General features: G+C 50.0%; 1 protein-coding gene and 1 pseudogene across 1 annotated transcript; both read left to right on the plus strand.

Moving 5' to 3' along the window:
• Positions 1–1,298: 1,298 nt before the first annotated feature.
• Positions 1,299–2,201, plus strand: LOC121838191 (palmitoyltransferase ZDHHC15B-like). Its single transcript, XM_042294280.1, has one exon. It carries the CDS (start codon positions 1,299–1,301, stop codon positions 2,199–2,201), a length of 903 nt encoding a protein of 300 aa, XP_042150214.1.
• Positions 2,202–3,027: 826 nt separating this feature from the next.
• The window catches only part of LOC115317751, a 48,054-nt pseudogene continuing 37,788 nt past the window's right edge, over positions 3,028–13,293 (plus strand).

Here is a 13,293-nt window from a genome sequence, read left to right on the forward strand (position 1 = left end):
TTCCTCAGGAGAGGAGAGCCCGGCCCGTCGAAGTCGTCAATAAACGTTCGCTGTCTGTTGGGAAACGTCTTGTCCGTCCTCGTCGTTTAAGGGGTATTCACACGAGGGAGAAATCCCGGGGATTTCTCCCCGGCACGCGCATCCCACGACGAAAACGTCAGGCTTTGCGTTGTGCAAAAGCCTCGCGTTTTTATCTCGTGATGCGCGCGTGCCGGGGAGAAATCCCCGGGATTTCTCCCTCGTGTGAATACCCCTTTATGTTCGTCCATTATTTATAGTTTACCCTTACCAGCGTGCTCTCCATTCCAAGTAAAAATCACCCGCTGCCCGCTAATCGAACTTGCGTGCGAAGCGGAGGCTTTACCACTAAGCTACGCCACAGCGTTAACAATGCACTGCACGTGGTTCCAGGAAAAAGAAAAATAGCCCATAACAAAATGCTGTTGCAGCACTTTCAATGCTAAGAGCTCGTGACGAGAGACGGCGCTCTCATGTGCTCCGGGACAAAAAAAGAAATAAAAGCTATCGGAACAAAATGGAACAAAACAAAAGTGTTCGGAACAAAACAGATGTGTGTTTTGTTCCGAACACTTTTGTTTGGTATCCCGCGGTGCGTGAATACTCCGCCGACGCACAACGACTTAGCCGCGACGTGTCTCTGCAGCTATTACAGTGACTGTATTGTGAGTTAACGCAGTACTGCTCTTTCTATTTTTTTTTTCGCTTTAGCGGGCAGAAAAGGGCGGTAGGGTACAGCGCGAGCAGCAAAAGCTCATTGGGATTGGGATTTCGACACCAGCGTCACACGCGGCTTTTAACACCCTTGGCTTCACATGACCGATGGTGCTCTGCCTCTGCCGCTGCTTTTTTCACTATGCTTTTAGTTCTGGTTCACTGTAGTATAGTTCACTTACTATGTTCGCATTTCAAAAAGAAAATACGAATCTGGAAGCAACAGCACAAAGAAGGACAAGGACGGCAGAGGAGACACACATAGCAAAGCATATTTTTTTCCAAACTAGACTGCCGACTAAATTTAACGAAACATTTAACTGTTATATCAGAAAGGAAGTTCTGTGGCTGGCTTCAGGAGCTAGCTATCGATCATTTAGAAATGTAATGAAGAGGGATGAGTCGATTTAATTTTTTTTTAAAGTTGTCAGTCCAGTGACATAGCAACAGAAGACGAAAAAGAAAAAGAAGAAAAAAAAAAGAAATAAAGTGGTGGCCGGCTCCGGCGCAGGAATGGCCGGCGACACCTCCTACGGTCCAGTTTTCTCAATCACCGCCTGCCTTTCATGGGGAACTGCTTCCAGCTCAGCTCAGACGTCATCAACTGGCTACCCGTGCTCTTTGGGGTCGCCATGTTCGCCTGGTCTTATTACGCCTACGTCATTGCCTTCTGCTTCGGTCTTGTCAGCACAGACCTGGAGCGGATCCTCTACGCCGTCGGCTTCCACATGTGTCTCTTCATGTGCCTGTGGGCGTACGTGCAGACAATCATCACGCCCATCCCGGTCGTGCCACGCTACTTCCAATTGAACGACACGGAACACCACATGCTGAACCAAACCGCCGACTTCGAGGCGCACAAGGGCTTCCTCGAAGTGCTCGGCCAGAACCGGGGCATCCTGACCCGAGCTGCGGACGGGAGCGTCCGCTACTGCGAGGCCTGCCGACTCGTCAAGCCCGACCGGTGCCACCACTGCTCCTCCTGCCGCAAGTGCGTGCCCAAGATGGACCACCACTGCCCCTGGTTCAACAACTGCGTCTGCTTCAGCACCTACAAGTTCTTCCTCTTGACGCTCTTCTACCTCGTCGTGACGTCGGTGTTTGTGGTCGGGACCACCATCGGTTACGTCAAGCATACCTGGCTGAACGTTGGGGACAGGTTCGCTGTCACGTTTCATCTTACGATCCTGGTGATCCTGGGAGTCGTGATACCCATCTTCATTGGCTCGTTCCTCTATTTTCATCTGATGCTCGTTTGTAAGAACGAAACCACGCTGGAAGGTCTTCGGGGACCGATTTTCAAGAATCCCGGCGATTCGTTCAACATTGGCTGCTATGACAACATTGTCGAAGTCTTAGGGCCGAACCAGCTGTTGTGGCTGGTGCCGGTCTCCACGAGCGTTGGAGACGGCACGCGGTTTCCTACCAGGTTACATCCCAACAGGAATGTTTTTGGAAACCCTGTTTGAATATGAGTGTCTGATCTCTTTTGACTCTTGATAACCCCATGACTGAATGCATTCGCGGTTGCAGCTGGCACGGACGAGGAGGCATTCAGACGCTCGCGCTTCCACTTCTGCCAGACTCCGAGGGATTTCAGCGTTGACTCGTGGGCGATCTGATTAGTCTCATAGTCCGCGTTACATTGCCGCTTTTTAAATATAGTTGGACAGCATCGTTTTGCTGGCATTGAAATACCGCCTTCATACGTTCTGACATGTGTCTTGCATAGCCTACAGTGGGTATGTCACAAGCTACCACGAGCAAATTATTGATAGTTTTTTTTTTCTGCGCTTCGCCCCAGTAAATCACGGGGCCGGGTGGTAAAATAGGTGAATCTAAATTAATTAAATTAATTAATAATTAATTAATTAATAATTTATTTACAAATACCCTCAGGGGCATTACAGAGGGGAGTTGTGGTTCAGTGCGAGCCGAAAATTGGTGTTATCTGTGATGGTGACGATGTTATCGGGAAGGCCATTCCAGTCCACAATAGTGAATACTGGTGGGCTGTAGATTTTGTCTTGGGTAGGGCAATCCTGCATGTGTGGTCCAGCCTTGAAGAAACATAGTTGGGTGGGCTAAGGAGAGACTGATTTAAAGAGGGAGAGTAATACACTTTATGCAGGAGGGAAAGCCTGGAAGTTTTTCGATTCTGTTTTTTTTTTTGTTTTGTTTACTGTACGTCACTGATTTCATTATAGCCCCATCTTTTTCTATATTTTATGTGCGTGTTCTTGAATGAATTTATTCTTGTGATATCGACCGTATGCAAATAGTGATAACTTGCCAATGGAGCAACTCGACAGAAAAATGCACTCCCACAAGAGCGAACGGGGATGGTTGGCCTCGGAGGTATTTCTTTTGTGTTGAAAGGAACAGGCAGCGAGACGGGGACGTTCCAAAACAACGTTCTATTTCTGTGGTGTCTTGTCAGGAACTGCTCTTCGTGAGCGCGTGAGCGTATAGCTAGAGCGCGCGCCTTTTTCTCTTTTTCCAGTGCCGAGACTAGACTTGCTTGTCGGTGCGTCCAGTCCCTACAGATATTCCCCCTTGGGGCTCATTCACACTGGAAGCGGATCCGCGTTCGCAAAGCGGTTGCGAACGCGGTTGTATAAGGATTCAGTACAATTGCACGCGCACACGATGACATCAAATGCGCGTGCAATTGCACTGGATCTTTATACAACCGCTTTCGCAACCGCTTCGCGAACGCGGATCCGCTTCCAGTGTGAATGGGGGGTTAAGGTGTATCCACACGACGGACCGGGCCGCGGACCGATTGATCACGTGATGCGCGGCCCGCGGGCCGCCCGGCTGCAATGAGCATCCACACGGCGGACCAAAAGAGCAGACGACAGAGTGAACGGGCCGGTCTAACCCTCGACCTCACAGCTCCGCCAAACGCATGCAACGAGCTGCTTTGAGGCTATTTGTAAGCAGCCAAGATGGAGGTTGAACGAAAGAGACGTTTGGCCGCGGTGGCCCTGGCGTTGACTATTGAGGACGAGGAGGACTTAAGTGAAGCGAAAAAGGCATGGGGACATCTTTAGATGATTATTTGAGTAGTCGTCGCGACTATTGTCCCACAGAGCGGGGAATTGCTCCACAAGCGCGATGAAGTAAAAAGTTGCATTGTCGCACAACAAAAGGTTCGTCTCTTCGTCTTCAACAGTTGGCGGCAAAGGAAAACGACTTTGGATTTGGATTCCAATGCAAACAAGAAAAGCCAGCTTGTTGCCAAACTTAGCGCTTCAATTATACTAAAAACGCCTCGGTCCGCCGCCAAGGTCCGGGCGAGAAAAGTCGCTTGGCATTTCTCAGAAGCGCGGGCCGCGGACCACCGGCGGACCTCGAAAACCGGTGACGTAAGATCACGTGATGCGCGGCCCGCGGACCAAAACAGCAATTTGGTCCGTCGTGTGGATACACCTTTAGAGGGGATGTAGGACGAACGATCAAAGCACAAACATCCGGGTGCCAAAGAAGTTGGCGTTTCTCCGTCGTGTGGTCGATGTCACGTAGCGCTATTTGCTGCACACGCGCTTGCTCAATATGTACCGGCTTTAGTCTTTCCAGTGCAACGGTGTCGTTCTTGCCGTTGACACGCAGGACAAACGTGTCGCTTCTCTTTTCGACGACTGGAAAAGGTCCGATGTGATGTGGGCGCAGTGGCTTCTTTTGCGACTGTCGTACGAAAACATGAGTGGCGTCTTAGATCGCTCCTGGGTGACGTAGGGAGACTTTGAAGTTTCTTGCCATGTAGGCACCGGTCGCAAATCGATAAAAATTTGCTTCAGCTCTTCTACATAGTCCAACTGCCTTTGTTGTTCAAGCAATTCTATTAAAAAAAAAAAAAAAAACTGATGGCAGGTGAAGTGCAGTGGAGCATTCGATGTCCGCCTTCAAAGCCGTCCGGATTCAGAGAAGCGCGAGGGGGAGATGGAGAACCCAATCCGAGGGACCACCCTGAGCTGCAAGGGCAGATTTCAAACGTCGATGAAATCGTTCTACCATCCCGTTTGACTGTGGGTGGTAGGCAGCTGTTCTCAAGCGGTTGGTTCCGAGCAATCAAGTGAGCTCGGCAAAGAGTGCCGATTCAAATTGTCGACCCCTGTCGGTGACAATCTCTGAGGGGCAGCCAAGCCGGGATACCCACGTAACGATAAGCGCCTCAGCGACGGTGGCGGCGGTGATATCGGGCAGTGGGGTTGCCTCTGGCCATCGTGTGAATCAGTCGACACACGTTAGGATGTGCTGTCCCTGAGAAATCGGTAGGGGTCCAACCATGGTCAGATGTCTCTTGTTGAAACGGCTGTCAGGCTTTAGGAATTGTCGACTTGGTGGTACCGGATGCCGCTGTACTTTCGCGCACTGGCATGCGATGCAGGAACGCACCAATTCACGAACGTCGGATATTATCCGGGGTCAAACGTAGCAGTCGCACAGGAGCTTCTGGGATGCTCGTACACCCGGGTGCGACAAGCAGTGAATCGCTTCGAAAAGCTGTCGTCGCAGTTCACGTGGTACAAAAGGCCTAGGAGTTCCCGTTGACAGGTCGCAGACTACGGTGGTGCCTTCTGGAAAGCTTAAATCCCGCAGTTGCAATGATGTGGATGAACTGCGCAGGGCATGCCATTCTTCGTCGGTGGTCTATAGACGGGCCAGCAACTCCAAGTCTACAGCAGAACAGGCTGGGGTGTTCACGGCGTCAATCCGGCTGAGGACATCAGCGGGGAAGTTGTCAACTCCTTTAACGTGCCGAATGTCCGTTGTGAATTCGGCCAAGAAGGCTAGCTGGCGAATCTCAAGTGGTGTGTAATGAGACCCGGAATTGCTGATGGCGTAAGTTAGGGGCTTGTGGTCAGTCCATATGGTAAATGGCCATCCCTCGACGAAATGTCGAAAGTGTCGTACAGCCAAGTAGGCAGCCAATAGCTCACGTCCGAAAACGCTGTAGCGCGTTTGGGCTGGCTTGAGCTTCTTAGAAATGAAACCAATCGGCCGCCACTCTCCGTTGACTTTTTGTTGTAGCACCACTTCTACGACTGTGGCAGATGCGTCAGCCATCAGCGATGGTTGGGCATCATGCTTAGGATGTACTAGAATTGTTGCTTCTGCAAGTGAGCTCTTTACCTCGCCGGAAGCGCGTTCCGCATCTTCGTTCCAATGAAGGGATGACGTTTTTCGCTCTTGTTTCGTTGGGAGGACCTCAAGATGTTCGAGCAGTTTGGCGCAGTTCTGAACGAAACGTCGGTAAAGATTTACCAAACCGAGAAACTGGCGAAGTTTGGTGGTCGAAGTCGGCCTCGGGAAATCTTTGATGGCTTGTACCTTTGATGGCAATGGACGGATGCCCGAGGAGTCAAGCCGATGACCAAGAAATTTCAATTCCGGAACTCCGAACACACGTTTCGCGGCGTTGATGACAATGCCGTGGCTGCGCAGTCGTTCGAAGAGGAGGTCTAAGCGGGTCGTGTGCTCTTCCGGTGACTCGCTGGCTATGAGCAAATTGTCTACGTACGCAAAGACAAAAGGTAACCCTCGTGTGACAGCGTCGATGTACCGTTGGAATGACTGAGCCGCATTTCTGAGGCCGAAGGGCATGCGGAGAAATTCAAGAAGTCCAAACGGCGTTATGATCGCAGTTTTCGGGATGTCTTCTTCGGCCACGGGAATTTGGTGGTAGGCCCGCGTCAGATCAATCTTCGAGAAGATCTTCGCGCCTTGTAGGTTCATCGTGAAATCCTGGATGTTAAGTAGAGGGTGCCTGTCCGGTACAGTGTTCTTAATCAGGGCACGAAAATCGCCACATGGCCGCCAGTCTCCATTTTTCTTCGACACTATGTGTAATGGAGACGCCCAGCTGCTAGACGAGGGTCGGATGATGCTAAGGTCTAACATGTGCTCAAACTCTTGGCGAGCATCGCGGAGCTTCTCTGTTGCTGGACGGCGGGGACGACAGTAAACGGGTGGTCCTGTCGTCACGATGTGGTGTTGTACGTCGTGCGAGACGGGTTTTGTCCAATCAGGTGACTGAGTAAGGCTCGGAAACTTACTCGGTGAGGTCTTGAACGCTTCTTCCGGGGTCGTGCAGGCAGAGGCGTAGACTGCATTGTCGTCTGTTGCGATACCATGGATGGAAAGTCGCGTGGTGGAGTCTATCAGTCGCCTGGTTCTAACATCCACGAGGAGCTTGTAGTGGTTGAGAAAGTCCGCGCCGAGAATTCATTGACTGACGTCGGTCACCAGGAAGATCCACCGGAAAACCCGCCGGAGGCCGAGGTTAAGGGTGATCGACCGTTCTCGGTAGACTGGGATGGCGTTGTTGTTCACTGCGCGCAGAAAATAGATCGGAGTCAAGGAACGGTCGGCACGCGTTGCTGGAACTGCGCTGATCTCGGCTCCGGTGTCGACGAGGTACCGGTTCTCGGTGGCTCGGTCACACACGTAGAAAAGGCGACTTTCGTCGAGGCCCTGACCACTCGTCGCCTCTAGAGGTCGGCCGGCTTGTTTCCCTGCCATGAACAGGGGCGGAGGCAACGCCGGGCGTTGGCACCGAAGCGGCGGTGGTAGTAGCAGACCCCAGAAGGGCTAGGTGATCGCGTGTTTTCGACGCGTGTCCGACGAGATGTCGAACGCCTGCGAGGTGACTCACGAGGGTGGGGGGCGCGGCCTCGTGTAGCTGCGACGACGATCTTCTCCAAACGTTGGCAGAGCTGCTCGATGTAGGCCTGGGGAGGCTGGCTGTTAACGGCCGATTCAGTGTCCAGGACTGTTGGTTGCTATGGAGCCACTGTAACACTGGCGACCGATGGAGTGGTCACCTCCATCACGGCGTCGGCCAACGCGGCAAGTCCGGTGAGTTTCAACGTTGTTGCTGTTGCCAAAACCATCTGAACATTGGAAGGTAGCCTTTGCAAGAACAGCTCGCGGAGGAATACGCCGTCCAGATTGTTAGCGCGCTCTCCAAGAAGCTGGGTCATGCGTCACAGCAACTGGTTTGGCCGCCGGTCACCGAGCTCTTCCACCGAGAGAAGCTGCTGCACGCGGGAGCGTTCCGAAACCTCGGTGCGCTGGAGCAGAGCATCCTTCAGTTGGTCATATACGGTGTTGCTGGAAAGGGATTTGCCAGAACGTCGTAGACTTCGTCGGCGGCAGCTGGTGAAAGAGCCGAAACGACATGGTGATACTTCCGACCTTGTGCGGTGACCCCTGCGAGATGGAATTGTGATTCCGCTTGCAGGAACCAAACTCGCGGATTGCGAACCCAGTATGGTGGAAGGCGGACTGCGACTGCTGCAACAGTGACTGGCGGCGGGTCCAAAGGCTCTCCTTGCTGCATTTCACCCGTTCTAGTTGACGATCACGTCCAGGTCACCAAATGTGGTGAAAAAAACAGGCAGGAGACGGACGTTCCAAAACAACGCTCCATTTCAGTGGTGTCTCGTCAGGAACTGCTCTTCGTGAACGCGTGAGCGCGCGAGCGTATAGCTAGCGCGCGCGCCTTTTTCTCTTCTTCCAGTGCCGAGACTAGACTCGCTTGTCGGTGCGTCCAGTCCCTATACTTTCAATATCTATTTTTTGTGTGCTAAAACGAAAGGGAACCCCGGCATAGGCATGCGAATAATGGTACTTTGCTGTCGGGTTCACAAAGTACAGTTGCGAGTCAGTTTCAGACTTTCATTCAGAGGAGATCGCTGGTATTTATTGGGTTTGTAAAAAGAAAGGCAAGTCTCAGGTGGCAAATAGGGCCAGTTAGGAAGGTACATGATATAGGAGGCTATGATGATGGGGATGTAGAGCTCTGTAAACGCAGACAACGAGAATACACGAGTACACTTAAGACTGGTTACGTGTAGAAAAGCGAAGGCCAGTCAAGGACGACGTGACGACCTCTCTCACGACCTTAGGGACGACGTCTAGGACGACGTCTAGGACGACGTCGCGAATGATACCTAGAGGACGTCGAGAACGACGCCTAGCCACAACCATAATCTTATGGCAGTGTGCTCATGTTTGTGGTGCAAATGTCGCGTCTGTGCGCGCGCAACGTATTTTTTTTTTTTGCAAATAATTGGCCAATTCATCATCACTGAATGGGACCCGCATTTTTCAAATCTTAAGGCACGATAACAAAACAAAAGGTGCAAGTTTTGATATTTTTAATGGCATATCTTTACGCATTCCAAGTTTCTAGACTTGTAACGCATTCAATTCGCGTTCTTATTTTTTTTATCGAATATATGAAAGACTCGTGCGAGTCTGAACTTCCGTTTCTTTCTTAATTAATAGACTCACAATTTTTAATATTTATTCAAAAAGTGTATTTCTTATGCGATTTTGAAGTGTCGTAACTGAGTTTCACATCATAACGTAGCAATGGCATTTAAAGGCATGCTCCTGGTAAACATAGAAACTCAGCATGAAAAATATTAGAAGTGCAACGCCAACAGTCGTTTTGTAAACCACTTATTGCGATAAAATCTCGAAGAATTACCTTCCCGCCTTCTTGGTTTTCTCAAATAGCGTTCTAGCATCTGATCTCATTTTTTCTAACTGTATGCTAGAGGAACTGGGCTGGTTCTCTGTAAGGCTGGTTTGGTTGTATTTAGGAGATGACTGTCCGCCCGACGCGGCGACCACATTATGTTCGGCGCACCGAGCACTTCATTCGCACAGAGACAGACGGCGCCCAAATATCGGGTCCCTTCCAAACCGACCGCTCCGGTTGTTTTTCCCATGCAGGTGGTCCCGCATTCCCTCGCTCACCGCTTCTTGTTGTACCCACGGTAAAAGAAACACATTTAGGTGATGACTCTCTGTCCGATGCGACGGCCACATTATGTTCGGCGCGCCGAGCGCACTTAGTTAGTTAGTTGGTTGGCGGTACCTAACCTTTCTTGAGACAGGGGAGGTCAGCAAGAGTTAATATTGCCGACACAGGGAAAAGTTTTAGTTTCTTGTTTTGTTCTACCTTTTCCCACTTTTGGGACACTTTCACTGATTGGCGATCGCACGCAGTCTCTCAACTCAACGAGAATACGCTTGGTTGCTGTTGTCGACTCTGACCAAAAGCTATTCACAGACTCAGAATCCTTGCATGACCAGTCACTGCATTTATCACTGAACTTCTATTAAAATTAATGCTTATAATTTATTGCTGCGAGTTAATTTTTAACCTTGCTGTTCTTTTATTATAACTCCCGCACCAGTCCTACCTAGGATAGATAACTGGGCGAGTTGGTGAGAGTTCATGTTGAAAAAACAGCGCGACTAACACGAGGACACAGAGACGAAGAGAACACAAGACAAAGCGCTGAAAAATGGAAAGGGCTCTTTTGTATGTTCTCATGACTGTCTTTCCATTTTTTAGCGCTTTGTCTTGTGTTCTCTTCGTCTCTGTGTCCTCGTCTTAGTCGCGCTGTTTTTTCAACATGAAGTCCTACCTAGGTTTACCAAACTCAATATCTAAACCTGAGTGTCATTTTTTTTTTTTTTTGTATTTTCCAGTCTCGTGGTTCGGGCCAAATTAAACATTAAGCAACCTGAATGAGACACCTGACTCCCCAGAAATAGTTTATTTGTTTTGATATCTGAGGCATTTAATTCCTCAAGCAAGAATTTTTGAAACCCAAGTCTATCATTTCGTCATGTTTTCCTGGAAATCCACAAAGAGCGAGACATATGCACGACAAAAGGGCCGGGCCATCATATAAATTTGATCACGTTGAAATGTGTGTAATTCGCCTCCGAAATCCCCGCGGGGTGCTAACGGCGCACAGGCAATTTTATATTTTTCAACGCGTCGGTTGTTTTATTGCACACGTGTCTGGCCCTTTGACTTAAAGGGGTCATGAAACGATTTTCCTATTTCTTCCTCCTTAGCTTTAATCCTCAACTCAAATGCGAATTGTGAAATCACGACGTCGCGACATTCTTCGGCACCGGTGCGATGACTCCTAGCTTCCACCGTGCTTTTTATGCACACCATATAGAACTTGGCATTCCCCAGGGACGATAAGTTCCGTCAGGTCACTCATTGGCCACGAACGCGAATCCGAATATTCGGCGACGGATTGATTGTTAACGAGCGCATACGTCCGAGTGACGCCGTTCTCGTGTCCAATGCGTGAGCTGGGCTCTGCTGACGTCAGGTTGGCACCGCTGATGCGCTTTGGGAACCGCGTATGTATCATAGCGAAAAGTGAAAAGGCGGAGAGCTTTCGAAGGAAAGAATGTACAAAATTGTCCGCTATATTTTCAAATGTTCGTACCGGAAAGCTGGCTTTTGACTTTCTACCATCTTTCTTTTGGCCAAGTAAACAATATGCGATTAGTAAAGTCCCAATTTAAAATCATTCATTCCAACCCAAAATTTGTTTCATGGCCCCTTTAAGGCGATTTTCGCGTTTTGTTCTGACCACATTTGCTGGAGACGTGAGCTCGGAGCGTTAGGAAACTGGCCCCCTTGCACAAGAACGGGCGCAGGGATCCAAAAAAATCAACGCAAAAAAAAAAAAAAAAAAACGCAGGATCAGGGATGTCAATTTTAGAATATAGAAAAAGGCCCCACTGTATCGAAGCTCCACCACACACCATTTCTCGCTCTGATGTACAGGACTGGAAGGCGATCCAACCGCCATCTGTTGGTTCAGAATTACAGTAACCAAGGGTAGAGTTGCACCTTAAAGGCGAAGCTTAATCGTCCTCCTGTAATTTTTTTTTTGTAAATTCTTCTTTATCGCCGAAAATAAGAACGATATTTGACGGTATTGATTTTAGAATGCGATTACCCCAAGCCTGTTCCGTGCTTTTCAGAGGCCATCAAACATGTTGGACGCAGCTGATATCTTTGTCATGATGTCACCATCGTCGTCTCCGTGCTCTTTTTCCTGCCGCTTTTGTTCGGGAATGGTAAGTCGTGACGTTTTTCACTAAAGGGGCAAAAAAGCCCCTTCAGTGAAAAACGTCACGAGGATAAAACGGATCTCCGGGTTTGCGAGAAAAGAAAACCTTGCGGCGCTCTTTCGGCCACTCCCCCCGCTACGTCATAACGCAAATAATCGTTGTGTTCCACGAGTTTAGCGACCCAGCAATCGGTAGCTCCAGCTTCTTAAGACCACTTGCCCAAAATCAAACAATCTGTGCGACAGCGCAGCTGTGCGCGAAAAGACAACTTAAACAATATAGCATCCGAATCTTTGTCGGAATAGCTCCGACTTTCAAGAGCGAGCAAAACCATAAAGAAAAACAGAATTTATCTTGAGGCGAATGTCGTAGGCGACGCCGCCTTGCACTAGCGAGACGCACTTCGCTCTCGACAAATGTTCTTATGCCTAGATTATCTCCTCCACCTCGGAGACCTTGCACAAAGGCAACCTTTTTTCGCGGAGGTCCGCCTCCCTAAAAAAATAATAACCGTTTTTCACCAGACAGAACGCCGCAGTAATATTGCAACGCGGCAGCAGTGGAACTTGAACGTGTTCGTCACCACTGCAACCGGACCCATACTGGCTATGGAGGGCGATTTCGCGCCAGGGTGTGGCGCCACTACGCTCCGTGTAACTACTTGCTTGCAATACAGGCGAAGGCAGAGCAAGGCGAGGGGACAAAGGCAAGCACTACAAAGGCTGGGGAAGAGAAGAGAAACGTCCTTTCCTCTCTAACGTTCCTAGTGCTCTTCTTTTCTCTGTGGGGTTCCTCTCCCGTCCCGCCTTCCAAGTGTTTGCCCTTTCTCTCTTCGTCTGGCATTTCCTTCACCTACACTGCACATAACTAGCGCTCTCTGGACAGGCCAACCGGACATTTGGGCACGGCAGCTCTCAAGCAATGCAGCCGCGAATGATTTGTTTCGTCTTTCTCGTGCAGGTAAGTAGAAATGCATCGTCACTTAGAAGTACAGTTTTGTGTGTTTAGTGGTGCTGCCTTGCCCTCAAGTGTCATGCAATTCTGTCGCCGGTTGTTTTGATTCTTTCTGTGTGTTGATATTACCGCTAAGTGGTGACTTGGAACTTAGCACGCGGTCCCACGGTCACGGAACCGTTGGCTGGTTGTTTGGAAAATCAGGAACAGGTGTCGCTCGACCTTAGCTCAATGAAGCAGTCCTTAGATAACCACATATCCGAAACAGGTGCAAGATTGAAAGCACTTAATTTAAAGATGGAGTGGTTTTCAAAAAAGTTCGAGGACACCTAAGCACTTCTTACGAGTTGTGAATGCGAAAGCATGCCGCCTGCATGCGGCGTATTGGTTCCGCTTCGCACTGTCGAAGAGCCTCGTCCTCTTGCCGTCTGAGACGCTTCGAATCGCGATCTACTTGGGCCTCCCGACGGCCGAGCGCGCTCTCTCGTGAAGTGGCCGCGCCGCGCTGAGCTCGGCCGTGCTGCGTTTCCAGAGTCTGCCCGTGCGGGCTCTGCAAACTCTGCAGCCAGCCGCTTCCTCTTACCGACGGCCGGGCCGCAGCACCAGAGGGCTTCTCTGATGGTGTTCCTTGAAAATACGCCACGCCAGAGCCAATGGAAGCCTCGTTTCTCGAAACTATGACGCACGCCGGCC

The sequence above is a fragment of the Ixodes scapularis genome, unplaced genomic scaffold (genome assembly GCF_016920785.2).
Source record: "Ixodes scapularis isolate PalLabHiFi unplaced genomic scaffold, ASM1692078v2 PGA_scaffold5__190_contigs__length_132052651, whole genome shotgun sequence".
Lineage (NCBI taxonomy): Eukaryota > Metazoa > Arthropoda > Arachnida > Ixodida > Ixodidae > Ixodes > Ixodes scapularis.

Coding starts and splice junctions, on each gene's coding strand:
- LOC121838191 (XM_042294280.1), top strand. CDS start 1,299: ATGGGGAACTGCTTCCAGCTCAGCTCAGACGTCATCAACTGGCTACCC.